Source organism: Chelmon rostratus, chromosome 2, assembly GCF_017976325.1.
Source record: "Chelmon rostratus isolate fCheRos1 chromosome 2, fCheRos1.pri, whole genome shotgun sequence".
Lineage (NCBI taxonomy): Eukaryota > Metazoa > Chordata > Actinopteri > Chaetodontiformes > Chaetodontidae > Chelmon > Chelmon rostratus.
Window position 1 is genome coordinate 17,207,053 of NC_055659.1, and position 13,911 is coordinate 17,220,963.

A 13,911-nucleotide genomic window follows, 5' to 3' on the forward strand; every position below is an offset into this window, starting at 1 on the left:
CACATGGTTACTTTAGTAGCTCGCAGGCAGGAGCAGGGAGGGACAAGCGGCAATGAGAATGAGGTTGGAGGAAAAAAAAAGGAGAAAGGGAGAGCTTAGGACTCCCCTTCAGGCATCCGAACAAGTCTGGACTGTTCTGCTGCTGCTTGTGTTCAGCCTACAATAAGCGAGGCAGCCTCGGGAATCAGAAACCGCCTTTGCAGTCCTGACAGTGATGCACCGACAGGAGTTCGGTTACTGAGCTGCAGTGGATGATCGTGGAAACCGCCTTGCGCTTGTTGAAGCTGTGACACGGGACATCGGGGACTGCGGATACTGCTGTGTGTCCCGACGCTGCACGGAGAGCTGGGGCTGGATATGCCACAGGTGGAAAGGTGGGGAGCGGCAGGCTGTGGCCAGGTGCACGGAGCAGAGATCCCCAGGTATGATGAGGCGGAGGCGGTGAGATGGGGCTCCGCGCTGGGCTCTGCGGGAGCCCTTGTAGATAATGTGCAGTGGTCTTGTGAAGATTTAGATCTAAGGGAATACTGGTGCTGCACGCAGTTGTGCACAATTTGCTGCATTTCTACATTAAAGGCAACCTGATCTTAATATTTGTGATATTCCACACTTCAGCATTGATTTCCTCTGCAAGTACATACTGGTGAGCTATAACTCCACTGTACCTATATAGAGCACTTATCTGAATTGTAGCCAATACACCACTCCTTACCCTATTGCTTTCCCTGCAGCAAATCCTTGACTTTGAACAAGACCGAGCAAAACTTTCATCAGCTCATTTTCACCTTTTATGAAATGTAACTGTGATAAAATCACCAGCTTTGCAGGGATCTCACAGATGATCCCTCTGGGTGATTAGACCAAGAAAACACTGCAATTTTTGCATGAAAGAATGTATATGTCCTTTGCACTTGCAGACAGTCTGCCTACATTAGTCTTCATTACAGTCACTCAGGACAGCGGGGAGTTCACAACCACGTTGACCTCAGCTGAACTCATTAAGTGAGAGGGCATCGCTCCTTCTACAGTCCATGATGCTGCACTTCCTCTTCTCCCTTTGTGTCTTCATTGCTTTCGACTGTCTGTTCCACTTCCGAGGGCGTCCCTGTCTTTGCTGTGGTTTTGCTGACGAAAGAGCAAGAAATCCCCTATTGACGGGGAATTTTAATAAAGCCAAAAACCTCCAGCAGGACTGATCGTACTCTTCCTCTCTGCCTCACCTTCACCCCCTCTCATCCTTTCGTTGCATTGTTGCAGCCATACTTGGCGAAGTTCTTGGTGTGCCACTCTGGTACTGGATTGCTCTGGACTGATCCCAAGTGTGTCATCTATGGAGGACTGTTGCTGATTACTGTGTGCGTTTGATGTGTTTGCGAGGGAACATTTTCTTTTGTCCTCACTTGAGGTTTAGGATGGGAACATTATTTTCAGACTTGAGCTTTTTAAGAGCGATGCTTTAGCAGTTTTTATCAATAGTGGGCATTTTGTGGAAAGATTCTGCAGCCAGAACAACTTTGATTTTCAGTGATTGTGTGTATTTTTAATGTTACTGGTGCTCAAATGTCTCTTTGCTGTGTTTATGTTGGATTAAAGTGGCTATATACTAGGAGGTATTGACTTCTAGTCTCCATTTGTCTTTGAGTGAGAAGGATAACCCATTGATGAATGTGGTAATTTCCCCGATTTAGTCCATCTGGCTTTTGTTAATAGTAATTCCACGGTTGTGAAATACCAAGGGAGGATAACAGTAGTGACTACTTGTTACAACAAGGGGCCAGAGAAGATTTTCAAAAGCTGCTGTTTTTAGTACTTGAGTTTGGATGAAAAAACAGAATGATAATCCATTATTGGTGGAAGTGAGAGATGCTGTACTTGAACTTGAGGGTCGAGGTCAAAGGTGACAGGATCAGTCTCCCCTGGTTTTGACCCCCAGACAGCCTCAGAGGAGATCTCTTCTGTTCTTGTTACCAGCTGCTTGTGGCTACCAAACACACAAGATCCTGGTGTGTGAGCACATTTTGCAGGAGACTTTGGTAATTTACTGTGACACCCCGCTCTCCCGTGACCCCTCCATCCCCTTGTCCACTTGTGTCCCTGCACTGATGTTATGCTGAGGGAGCTTGGCTCTCACACAATCCCGCACTCTGTCACATTGCAGTGGCCTGTGGCCCGGCGCCCCCCCTGGGAGAATGGCATCTCTACTAAACCACAACCCTGTGATCCTGCCTGAGCTGAGCTTTCAGAAAGCACAGCCCAGCCTCTGTGCAGCTCCCACCAGAAGCTCTGGGATGAGTCCTGATCTCTGTTTCTTCCTGTCCCTGAAAAGTCCTTTTCTTCTTCTCCTGGTGGCGAAAATGTTCTTTTTCATGCCAACTCCTCACTGGATTGAGGACGATTCTTCTAGCAGCACTTTGCTGCTGTGTCATTGACCTTTTAACCCTCACGTTTGCTTTAATTCCCAGGTGGCCTATAGTGGGCGCGGTCATACCCATAAACCATTTACCTCATCCTTTTAAAATTCCAGGTGTTGAGGCCACCCTAGGAATGTACTTAATAAAGACTTGATGAATATCTTCATGTATGCTGTAATAAAAAAAGGGGTTTATCAGAGGAAGTCAGTCACTCCCACAGTTGGCATGTGATCAGGACGGTTTCAATAATTACTTGAAAATGTACACCAGCAGGACTGTATGTACACACGGGACTAGGAAAAGAGAGTAGGATTCGTGGGTGTGTTGTAGGAGTGGCAGGAAGAGGAGGGACGGAGGAGAAACTTGTTTTGGTTTTTTTTGATGCCTTCAGCATTTACCGCTTCTTTTAGTCGTCAGCTGCTGTTTTTTAATGGCCCTCGAATAATTAATGCCTTTGAATTATGATCTGTTAAGTTAGCCAAGATGTAAGTGCTCAGAATAGGCTGCGGGTATGAGCTGTGGTCTTAACACCTGGCTGCCATAATGAAAGCAGAAATAAACAGCGTTTCGTCAGATTTCATACGAGAAAGAGAGAAATAAGATGAAAGGTGATCAAGCTGATGTGGCTCGTCAGCAGCTAATTGTACATAATTTCATTTTATAGATGCAGAAGTCTTAAAATAAGTGCTTTGAATCTTGAAAAGGGGAAAGTGGGATTACATTTGGAACATATTAAGCTTTATATGTTTACTGCGTGTTTGGGACAAAAACTGTTGGGCCTGTGGGCTCTGCAGCTGAGAGAGGGGAACGAACATTTATGGTTAATTATGTGCTTCTGACTTAAGGCAGTGTCTGAAAGTTTTCATTCTCGAACTAATTAATAACGGCCAACGGATTTCAGTGTCTATTTTCAGCTGTGCAAGTCTTTTGAGTATTGCTGCACTCTGTGTGCTGTACATGTACTGTGATACGATTAGATATACTTTATTGTACCCTTAGGGACATTTTTCCTTGGCTCAGTGTTGCTGTGTTTAATATTCTACATTTTCAAGTACATAACTATGTGACACAGTCAACCACAAACTAGTATTCATATGCACATACGTTAGCCAGTAAAAGCTGTAAAACAGCGAATCGCACAACTTAAAAAACAGCATATTGCACAACCGGTCCGTCTGAACAAAGTCTTTTTGGGGACTAGTATGGCCTCTATGACTCATGCTATCTCCTTACTGTTTAAAACGTAAAGGAAAGCCCAAATGAGTTTGACTGATTCGCCACTTGGATATTCTATATCATCTGCCAGAGGGTAAAAGCCTGTAATCAGTGTGGAGGACATGGGATGGATCAGTCAGTATTCTGTGTGCTTGTCTTAGCACAGACTGCTCATATATACTGTGGATTGAAAGGACCGGCTTTCTTTCTTCCCTGTGAGCTTCATGGGTGTCTGAGCCGGGCGATCCTCGATTAACTGAGGAAACCATACCATGCCTGTGTCCCAAACCGGATGAGGCTGTCCAAGACTTCCTCGTAGAGCAGATGCATAAGTTCCGGGTCAACCCCATACACTCTGAGCCATCTCAGAAGCCACAAACACAACCTCTGCTGGAACCTGCAGCATGCTTAGCGTGAAACGTATGAACAACTTTTATTACAGAAAGACACAGGTCCTCCTGAAACTAGGGATAGCTCGACAGATTTGGGAAATGCACTCATTTCCTTTGCTGCTGAGAGTTCAATTAGGTCCTTGATACCAAATATACACCGTCAGTCAGCAGACAGTTGGCCTAGATTAGCATAAACAGTGGAGACAGGTGGTAACAGCTAGCTTGGCTTTGCCTGAAGGGAACAAAATCTGCCCACCATCACTTGTAAAGCTCAGGGTTTAGCGTGTTGTATCTTGTTCGTTTAATCCGTACAAAAAAACAATGTGTAAATATGACAAGTTGTGGTTTCATGAGGAGTTATGTGCTGCACTGTTTGGGTGCAGCGATGCTGTAGTTTTTCTACTGAATCAACAAACGAGCTTTAATTAGTGAGCTTTAGAGCTGCTGGTAGGCAGATTATGTTACCGTTTGACAGAACCTGTCCAAAGCTGGACCGTTTCCAGTCTTTATGCTAAGCTAAACTAACAGACTGCTGGCTGTAGCTTTATATTTACCAGACAGATATGAGAGTGGTATCAATCATCTCCTCTAACTCTAATAAATGTAGTAACCTTGGTACACCAAAAACTACATAAAAGTAGGTGTCCTTTAATGTAGTTCTGCTGTGGATGTTACCAAGCCTGTCAGCAAGTATCAGCTATAGCTGCCTTTCATGTGGGCTCGTTCTGACAGAGGCGGTCTGACAGTCAGTCTGGTTTGGGGCAAAGTTCCAACAAAACACCAAGAAATGAAAATGACCCAATTCCAGATGATGTTGATGTTCCTTGAGTTCTGATACAGGCTCAGAAAATCACTTCTGTCTGCTGTTGCTCTCCTTTATCCGTTCGGCTTTGTCAACTTAAGTGGTTTCTCATGGTTTTGCTCCTGACAGTGTTTGCCTCAGCTACCATCCAGACTCTGCATCCAGAGTAGATCAGAGGTTTTTGCTCGTTGGCTCAACATCTGTCAGCTATTTGCAGTAGCGGCTGTGTCACGCATCACCTCTGTAAGAAGGTGAACGTGAGCAGAGGTTGTCATCAATAGAAATGCTCCCCATCCATGATGAAAGCTGCCTCTGAAATTTGCTGAAAGTGATAGTTTTGTTCAGAACTTGTGAGCAGCGCCTGGCGACAGTGATCTGTAAGGATATCACAGGCCAAAAGAAATTCACAGTGAGAACATCCTGCACCATCTATGTCTCTGTTGCATTTTTCAAAATGGTACATATTGTCCACAAGGTACCGGTGTCTGCATTCCAGACAGTCAGTAACCGAAGACAGGCAACACGCGATCTGTGAGTTTGAGTTGATTACAGTAGTGAAGGTTGAGGGTGCGGAGGCATGCTGTGGAGAGGGGAATCCTATCTGACCATAGGACTTTTGTTTACCTGCTTTAATGAGAGCAAAGAGGACAGACAGGAAGAGAAAACGTATATGCAGTATTGTATTATTGGTTTGAGTGTCTTTGCTTATATTTTCTCGTGTCTTAATGGACCATGTATGTCCTTTTAAGTTGTAGATAGGATGGATGCTTGTGGCCATAAAGAAATACTTAAGTGATACACATTGAAAAAGTAATTTCATGGCTTGGAAATGAATAAACATCCACAAAGTCTTGGAATGAGATGAAGTCTTTTTCTAACGATGAGTGCAGATTTAATCACCTTGGCTACAGTTGTTTCAGATGTCATGCAAGACAAGTCTGGCAAGTCGGTAATGGAAAGATTTTTGTTACGATTTAGATGTTGATGTTTTAGGACTGGCAAAAGTTAACGCTAATGCAAACATGTGCGGCGCTGAACAGTGGGAAGGTCTCACCAGCGATAATAATGACATTTGGCTGCTTTCAGCTTCAGTGTAATAAGCGTTATAAGTACATTATCTTTAACATACATGAGTCTGCTATTGTTTACAGATTGAAGTATATTGTGATTATATTTTTTCAGTCTTCTTCTGTTTTTGCCACAATGAGCAGTGATGTCACAGAGAAACACTTCCAGCTGTGGTTTAATTCCTGGACCACAATTATTGAGAGCTAATGTTAGACATTTCATTATTTTAAAGTGAAAAAGCTTATACTTAAGTCTTAAGTATAAGACTAAGTATAAGTCTTAAGTGTTAGACTTAAGTATGAGCTTACGTCTTAAGTATAAGCCACGAGGAAGCAGTGTTTTGATTGATTCTTTTGATTATAATTCGACTTAATTCCACTCTAAACAGGATGTTCTCATGGGACATGTGGAGAGGGATGTTCAGAAGTAAAAAAGTTCAGAAATGCTTTGTGTAGAAACCTTCATTTATGGCAAATTCAGGATTTTGTTTTTTGAAGGCAACACACATCAAACAATACAATAAGTGCTACAAGTAATGTGCAGTAAAGCAAACACAGATCATATCCATCACTCTGTGTGTTTCAAATATACATGAATTAGTGTCTGAAGGGTCAGAAGGAAACTGTGATGTTTTGTTCCGTCAGTTATGTAACGGCAGTGCTTGTAATGTAATTCGGTCTTTCCCGTTGAGAAATATAATCTTGATGTCATTAAAATGAAGCCTTGAAGCTAGATCAAGGATATCAGATATCCTGCTCATTACTCACAGATATATTTATTGTAAACCTAAGTCTGGTGTAGAGCCAGAGAGCATGACAGTATTCATCTGGGTTAGACATTGTAGATTTATTTTTAATCCACAAAGACCATATTATAACTGTAATAGACCATCATATAATTCATATTTTATTACCTGAGTTTTAGGGTTGCATGTTAGGGAGAATCTCTTTGGAGATAAAGTATCCATCTATCTATCTTTCTCTGATGTTAGTGTTGAGAGTTTTATGAGAAGAGTTCATATTTAATTTTCCCTGATTTTAGTTTGTATAAGTTGAGATCATCATCTGTAGTAATAAGTAAAAAGTACTCATGAAAACAGCAAATAAAAATGCAGTTCATAAAACAGAACCAGATGCTCAACAATAAAAGCAATAAAACAAACAAAATTGAATTTAAAAGACGAGTAAAACCCATTAAAACTGCAAGCAACAACTTTATAAAAACACTAGTCTAGACCAGTGGGCTTTTAAAATCTTTAGACCTCATCATTACATTATAGCTCTCCAATTTCTAAGCAGGAAATCATCTCATATGGGGAATGGCCAAAATGGGACTGGAGTAAGCTGTGCAAGACAAATAACAGTTTTTTTTGTTTCTGCTCATATGGCAGCATAGTAGATGTCCAACCTTATGACTGAATGGTACATCATAGAAATACTGGGAATGTATTGGTTGCCATTTGGATGGAATAGCACCTGTTTGACAGGTGTTGTGCAGCAGCACCAGTGGACACACAGCGCAGTGCAGCAGATAGCGGGGGCAGTAGCACGCTGCTGAATGTGTGTTCAGGTTGCACTCATACTCCTATTCCTGCCTTAAGTTACACTACAAGTTCCAGTTGTCCAGCAGAGTCCAGCAGAGTGCTGCTGCAATGCTGATGCTCAGCGAACCTGAAACTGCAACATGCAAACAGAATTTCAGCAGACTTGTCAAGCTTGACTGTTATAATAAAAGAGACTTCACCTGGTAGGCAGGCAGACTTTCAGGAGAAGAAAACATGTTCAAAGGGATGAGGCTGGCAGGCAGGATATCAAAGATGCGAGGTGAGTCGGAACAGGCACAGGCAGGAACAATGGCTATAGCTCATAGGCAGCATAGACAATCTGACAAATCACGGGGCTGAACTACCCTCAACATATACCGAGGAACAGATCACTAATGGGATGCAGCTGAACAGGAAAGTGACAAGACCGGCCGACTAGCAGAAACAGGAAATTCGAAGGGGATGAATAGTAAGTAGCTCTGGGATGGCAGCATTTCATCTCACAGGAGATAGTTACAATTTAGAGACTAATATGACCCGGGGACACAAGCAAAGGAGGAGGAAGGAGCAGGAGCAGTTCTAACAAAAACAAGGCCCTTCTGCAGGCATGCACACTGAAAATGTTGTTTTTTAATTACCAGTTAATGGACGGGACACAATATCACAAGTTTGTAATTTGGTCAGACTGTTTTGTTTTTGAAGCGAGGTTTAATTGTTTCAGACATAATGAAATGATGTGTTTGGCCTCTTTGTGCACAGGTTGTGAAGATGTGGCGCTGGCTTTTCACTGTGACTGTCCTCCTGTCCTCCATGAAACAGGCTGAAGCTCAGGGTATAAATAACTCCCAGTTCTCCTCCTAACTACCCCATGAGCCCTGACCGTTCTCCTCATGTGTTTGCATGTCAGTTTATGTACAGATAGTATGTATTCATGTGTTCTCCAACACTTTACAGGCAGGTGTAATAATGTGCAAGCAGCAGATATTGTTTTCCTGGTCGATGGGTCCTCCAGCATCGGTCGACTGAACTTCCTACAGGTGAAGGGCTTTATGGCAGGAATCGTCAAGCCGTTTGCCAGCTCTGTCAGCGAGTCAGGGATACGGTTTGGGGCCATACAGTACAGTGACACCTCCAGGTGACTGACAGGATTAACATTTTCCCTCATTACACCCCTGTGCATGCAGTGACAGGTGCAGATTTATGTGTTAATGCACATTTCTCTCCCACCAGGGTTGAATTTACATTTACTAATTACCTGAATGGCACCGAGCTCGTCAACGCTGTGCAGAATCTCAACTACAAGGGTGGAAACACACGCACTGGTGCTGGTCTCAAGTTTGTTGCTGATAACTTCTTCAACCCTGCGTCCAGTCGGGATGTCCCAAAGGTCCGAGGAGCAGCCGTTCTGTGACGTATCATGATTATTAAGCTGCATATTGAACTTAGCACTTCCTATGATATGATTCTACCTGTGGCCCCTTCTTATCTTTCAGATCACCATCCTGATCACAGATGGGAAGTCTCAGGACAATGTCCAGGACCCGGCACAGAAGCTGCGCAGTCAAGGAGTGCATGTGTTTGCGGTCGGTAGGTGTCTCACCTGCAGTTTCACCTCTCTTACTCAGAGTAGTTTGCTTATGAGCCAATGTGATTTCTTTTTTACTCTGCCAATTCTTTTGTGGTTGTGCAGGTATAAAGAGTGCAGACAGGAATGAATTAGCCCAGATCTCCTCCCAGCCCAGCAGTGATTTCACCTCCTTTGTTGGGGACTTCAAACTGCTGAACACACTTCTTCCTCTTGTGAGCCCCCGAGTGTGTTCCAAGGCGGGAGGAGTCTATGCTAGCGACGGTATGTGGGTTAATGTACATAGCATAACAACAATTTACTAAAATACACACACATTGTGTCCGGCTGTTAAACCTGCATTTAATGCCGTGTCTCATCCTGCTTCCACCCTCTCCTCTCCTCTCAGAGGCATTTTCTGGTCCGTCCAACATTCAGTTCACAGGCCAGACGTCTGATTCTCTCAGGTTTCGCTGGAGTCAAGCAGGGGGCCCCGTGAATGGCTATGTGGTGCAGTATGTGCCGCTCTCTGGCCTGGGTCAGCCTATCACGGCAGAGCTGCGTCAGGTAAGTCCAAGTGTTATTGGAGAATTTTCCTGACACATGCATGATAAACATTGTTATGACCTAGATTCAAGATGCAAATTGCAGTTTTAGGAACCAGAGTCAACGAGAGTTTGCGAGAGAAACATGTGCCTTCAGGTTGAGTACAACTCTGTCTAATGGGCGGATCCTCTTCATGTAGATGCCGTAGAAATTAAATTTTGGCAGAGCAAAGAGTGAAATTCCCTCCTGTGTATCCTGGCAGACATGATGAAAACAGAAGAACGCCACAGCTCAACCACCTGTCATTATCTCGCTGTCATTCATGTTGCAGAAACTTGTTTCAGGCTTGTTTACAAAGATGACCTCCGTCTCTCCCCTGCAGGAGACTGTCGCTGCCAATCAGAGGACCTTCACAGCACGAGAGCTGAGATCAGGAATCGACTACCTGGTGACTGTCATCGCTCAGTACCCCAACAGTGTGGGAGAGTCTGTTTCTGCCAAGCAACGAACCAGTGAGTAAAAAGTGAAGGACGCAAATGTCAAAGGAGAGAAATCGGTACACTCATACACCTGCAATGCCTTTTTTCCTCCTCATACAGGGTCTTTGCCAGGGGTCTCCAGTCTACGACTCATCCAGGCAGGCTTCTTCTCACTCTCTGTGGGCTGGGACCAGCCTTCATCTCCTGTCCAGGGCTACAGACTCACCTATGGACCACGAGGTCCGGCACACACACACCCACATACACACCTCTGTGTCTGTTTTTTTCTTTCTATCTGTGCATTCATGTTTCAGTAACACTTCCTGACTTATTAACACCTACGGTATATTGACAACATTTCCTCTTTTGACTTAAAAACTGACACCAAGTGCTTCTGTTGTCAGACAGAATCACCGTCTTGGCAGAATGAAGGATTATAGTGAAAATGAAGGGGAAAAGAAGCTGGAGTTGTCAATTACAGTTAACCTGTTTGTGGCAAGTTTGAAACATGTCGAGAATGTACAGCAGTCAAGTCTGAGTGTGGGGACATGAGCTCCTCCAACACCTTGCCTCCCTCAGGCGCTGGCTGTCAGTACAGATTTTTATTGGCCAATAATTACCTGAAATATCAAATACGTTTTTATCATCCTGAAATTAGACAGGGAAAACCTTTACTTATGTCACGGATCGTCAGTAATTTTGTCCTTGCATTTCTGGAGACAGGGTGTGGCACGGATCATAACAGTGTCAAGTCGTCTGGGTGCTTATACCATGATTCAGGAGAGAAAAGTGGCCCCTGAGGCCTGATATAAACAGTTTCTCCCTCCCAACATGTGGCAGGAGTGCCAGTCTCACATGGAGCTCCTCTTCTGAATGCTTAGGCTGGCACGAGTCTTAGAGCATTAAATGAGGTCAGTGTGTAACCTGTAACGAGGTGCAGTGTCTCGACCTGTTCCTGCGTTAGCCCGTTCTAGCAAGTGTGCATGCAAGCACACACAGGACGAGCACAGAACACAGACACGCGCACGAATTGTGCGCTCCCTCCCAGTAATATCTCTCTGCAGCTGGCTGGCTGCCGTGCTTAAGCGCTGTGCTCTGAAGCGAGAATGACGTAAACTCAGTGAAACGCACAAGGACGCGTCCCGTACTTTTGCAGCCTGTTGTCGGCTAATTTGTCTGAAGACACACTGTGCAGTATCATTTGCTATTGGATCGCATTAACTGGTCTCCTGCATGGCCTCTATCTCTGTGTCCTGTCTGCTGTGTGGTTGGGAGAGCAGGTCAGCCAGCAGCTCAGCTGTTGGAGCAGTCTCTGTCTGCAGACGCCACGTCGATCACCCTGGAGTCGCTTCAGCCCGACACAGAGTACGTCATCAGCCTCTACCCGCTGTTCCCCCGCAACTCTGCGTCCCCGTCCATCCTTAACGCGCGAACATGTGAGTCCACCCTGCGACCCATTATTACCCCTTTTGCACTGCTCCATGGTGATGGTAAATGCTTGTAATTTGAGAGGTCACAGTCAGTAGACACAATATACAACCCTGACTCCCAAAAAGTTAGGACGCTGTGTAAAACATAAACAAAACAGAATGTGATCATTTGGTAATCCTTTTTGACATAAACAGCACAAAGACAATAAGTTTAATGTCCTCATCAGCTTCTTTGATCCTTGTAAATATCTGCTTATGCAGCAACATGTTTCTAACAAATTGGGACGGGAGCAACAAAAAACTGGGAAAGTTGTGGAACGCTCCAGAAACACCTGTTTGGATCATTCCACAGGTAAACAGGCTGATTGGTAACAGGTGATAGTATCATGATTGGGTAAGAAAGGGGCATCCTCGAAAGGCTCAGTCGATCACAAACACATGATTGCATAAAGGATGTTACTACATAACACGTTAAACTGTTGTCAGTAAACACAATTTGTTTGCGGAATCTCTTTTTATTTACATTTTAAGCAGCGTCCAGACTTTTTTTAGAGTCAGGTTTGCAATGCAGTTGTGCATTTTATAATAAAGTAACAAAATGGAGTAATATTGAAACAAGTGTTGGATACAGTATATGTACACTAGTACAGTACAGGGTTGCAGAAAGTGTTATTCGACATGTCTGTGTCTTCATGTTTTTGTGTGTGTCAGTGCGCCTTGAGGCGGTGCAGCAGTTAACAGTGGAGACGCAGTCAGAGGGCAGCGTGCGTGTGCGTTGGAGAGGCGTCAGCGGCGTGCGGGCTTACCGTCTGGTCTGGGGACCATTTACAGGTCAGGATGAAGCGAACATCAAGCAACATCTTGCATTTCTTGCAGTTTTTATTTTTTTTAACAAATTTCCATACACTCATTGTATTTTTGTTTCTCTGCTCACAAAGGTCGAAATGTGGAGAGTGTGGAGGTCGCTGGCGACAGCGAGTTCCACACTTTGTCCCGCCTGCAGCCTGACACAGAGTACATCATCACCGTCATCCCGCTGTATGAGGGCAACACTGAGGGCCCTGTAGCCACAGCCAGGTTCAAGATAGGTAGGTGTGGTTCCAGCTGTTCATCACGTCACCAAACGTCTCTGTCTGCACTCTGTGAATTTTTCTCTGTGTTCATTATACCCTCTCCAAACTCACAGTTACACTCACAGCTACAGCAGTTAATTACCACAATGCGCTAAATTGCATTCCATTTATGTGTCCCTGAGTTTCTTACATCAGTAATTGTCGCAAAAGATCGCTTCTTGAATAGGTGGTGGCCTGCTGCCGTGTCCGGCCCAGTACAGAGACAGGAAGCAGAGATAGAGAAGATGACCTACAATCTGCCCTGCTGTTTGTCCCACCGCTGAAAACCTACATGTGTTACTGTTTAGTTGTGTTTAGGGAAACTTTCTAGCACACCTACACACTCATTATACACACACGCCATCCTCCTCTCGTGAGTAGCGCCCATATGGTGTCACTTCAGTCGGACCAGTGTTTGAATGAAGCCTGAGTCACTGCAGCGAGCAGAGGCCAGGCAGAGATGGAGGACTGAAATCCTTCTTGTGGCCTAACTCTGCTGTCAAAGACGTGAGATACATACAGTTCTCTACATGCTGTACACCACAGTAACTTAAACTCCACCTCTGATTGTTCCCCTCTTGTTTATTCCTGTTTAAAGCAGTAGATCAACTGTTTGTTGTGTCTGTGGTCTGTGATGAGACGTCTGTTTCAAGTCATTATGAAAAAATGTGGAGTTTTTTTTTGGTCGTTAATGAGGACCACATTGAATAAAGCCCTGGTATTTATTTACGAACATGCCATCAGTATATTCTTCAATACTATCAAGCTTTTTAACGTGAAGGATTCCTGACATTAAGGCCTAAACAATATAATAAAGTCTGTGTGACATTTAAAGTTCAAGTTACATCTTTTAATGGAATTTGGTTGTGTTTATCCTCTCCCACATTCCCAACCACTTCAACAGTCTGACCCTCGTGGCTAAAAGAGACATCTGTGGGCGCTTGTTGCCCAGTCAGTGGTCTGCAGACTTTGGCTCTTTGACACTTTCTTGTTGATTTATTGTCACCACCATCGAGACCGTGGTCACATACAGTAGTAGAGAGAAAGCATCATCCGTGGGACTGGCCTGTGTGGTAATTTTCTGCTCTTCGCCACAGAGAGCGTTTCTCTGAACCAGGTCCACCACGCCAGCAGCCTGAGGGCCGAGGTGTGGTATTTCATGTGAAATGAAAAATTCCATAATATAATTTATTTAGCTGTCAGTGATAGAACATTGGCTCCTCCTCAAAACAGCTTCGTTTTTGTAGTTTCACAACAGATTGCCTGAACCGTGGAGATAGGAACACCATAAAGTTTTGGCACGAATGTGCACAGCTTGTGGGTGAATATGTTCAAATATGGCATCTGGC

General features: G+C 44.2%; 1 protein-coding gene across 1 annotated transcript in view; it reads left to right on the forward strand.

Moving 5' to 3' along the window:
* Positions 1-222: 222 nt before the first annotated feature.
* Positions 223-13,911, forward strand: part of col7a1 (collagen, type VII, alpha 1) — a 59,234-nt gene continuing 45,545 nt past the window's right edge. The window contains exons 1-12 of the mRNA XM_041950043.1: positions 223-422; positions 8,191-8,263; positions 8,386-8,566; positions 8,662-8,818; positions 8,925-9,018; positions 9,122-9,280; positions 9,405-9,562; positions 9,924-10,053; positions 10,141-10,260; positions 11,301-11,456; positions 12,162-12,281; positions 12,389-12,538. Coding sequence (XP_041805977.1) covers positions 8,200-8,263; positions 8,386-8,566; positions 8,662-8,818; positions 8,925-9,018; positions 9,122-9,280; positions 9,405-9,562; positions 9,924-10,053; positions 10,141-10,260; positions 11,301-11,456; positions 12,162-12,281; positions 12,389-12,538 — 1,489 coding nt within the window. The 5' untranslated portion in view covers positions 223-422; positions 8,191-8,199. The remainder of the gene's footprint in view (positions 423-8,190; positions 8,264-8,385; positions 8,567-8,661; positions 8,819-8,924; positions 9,019-9,121; positions 9,281-9,404; positions 9,563-9,923; positions 10,054-10,140; positions 10,261-11,300; positions 11,457-12,161; positions 12,282-12,388; positions 12,539-13,911) is intronic.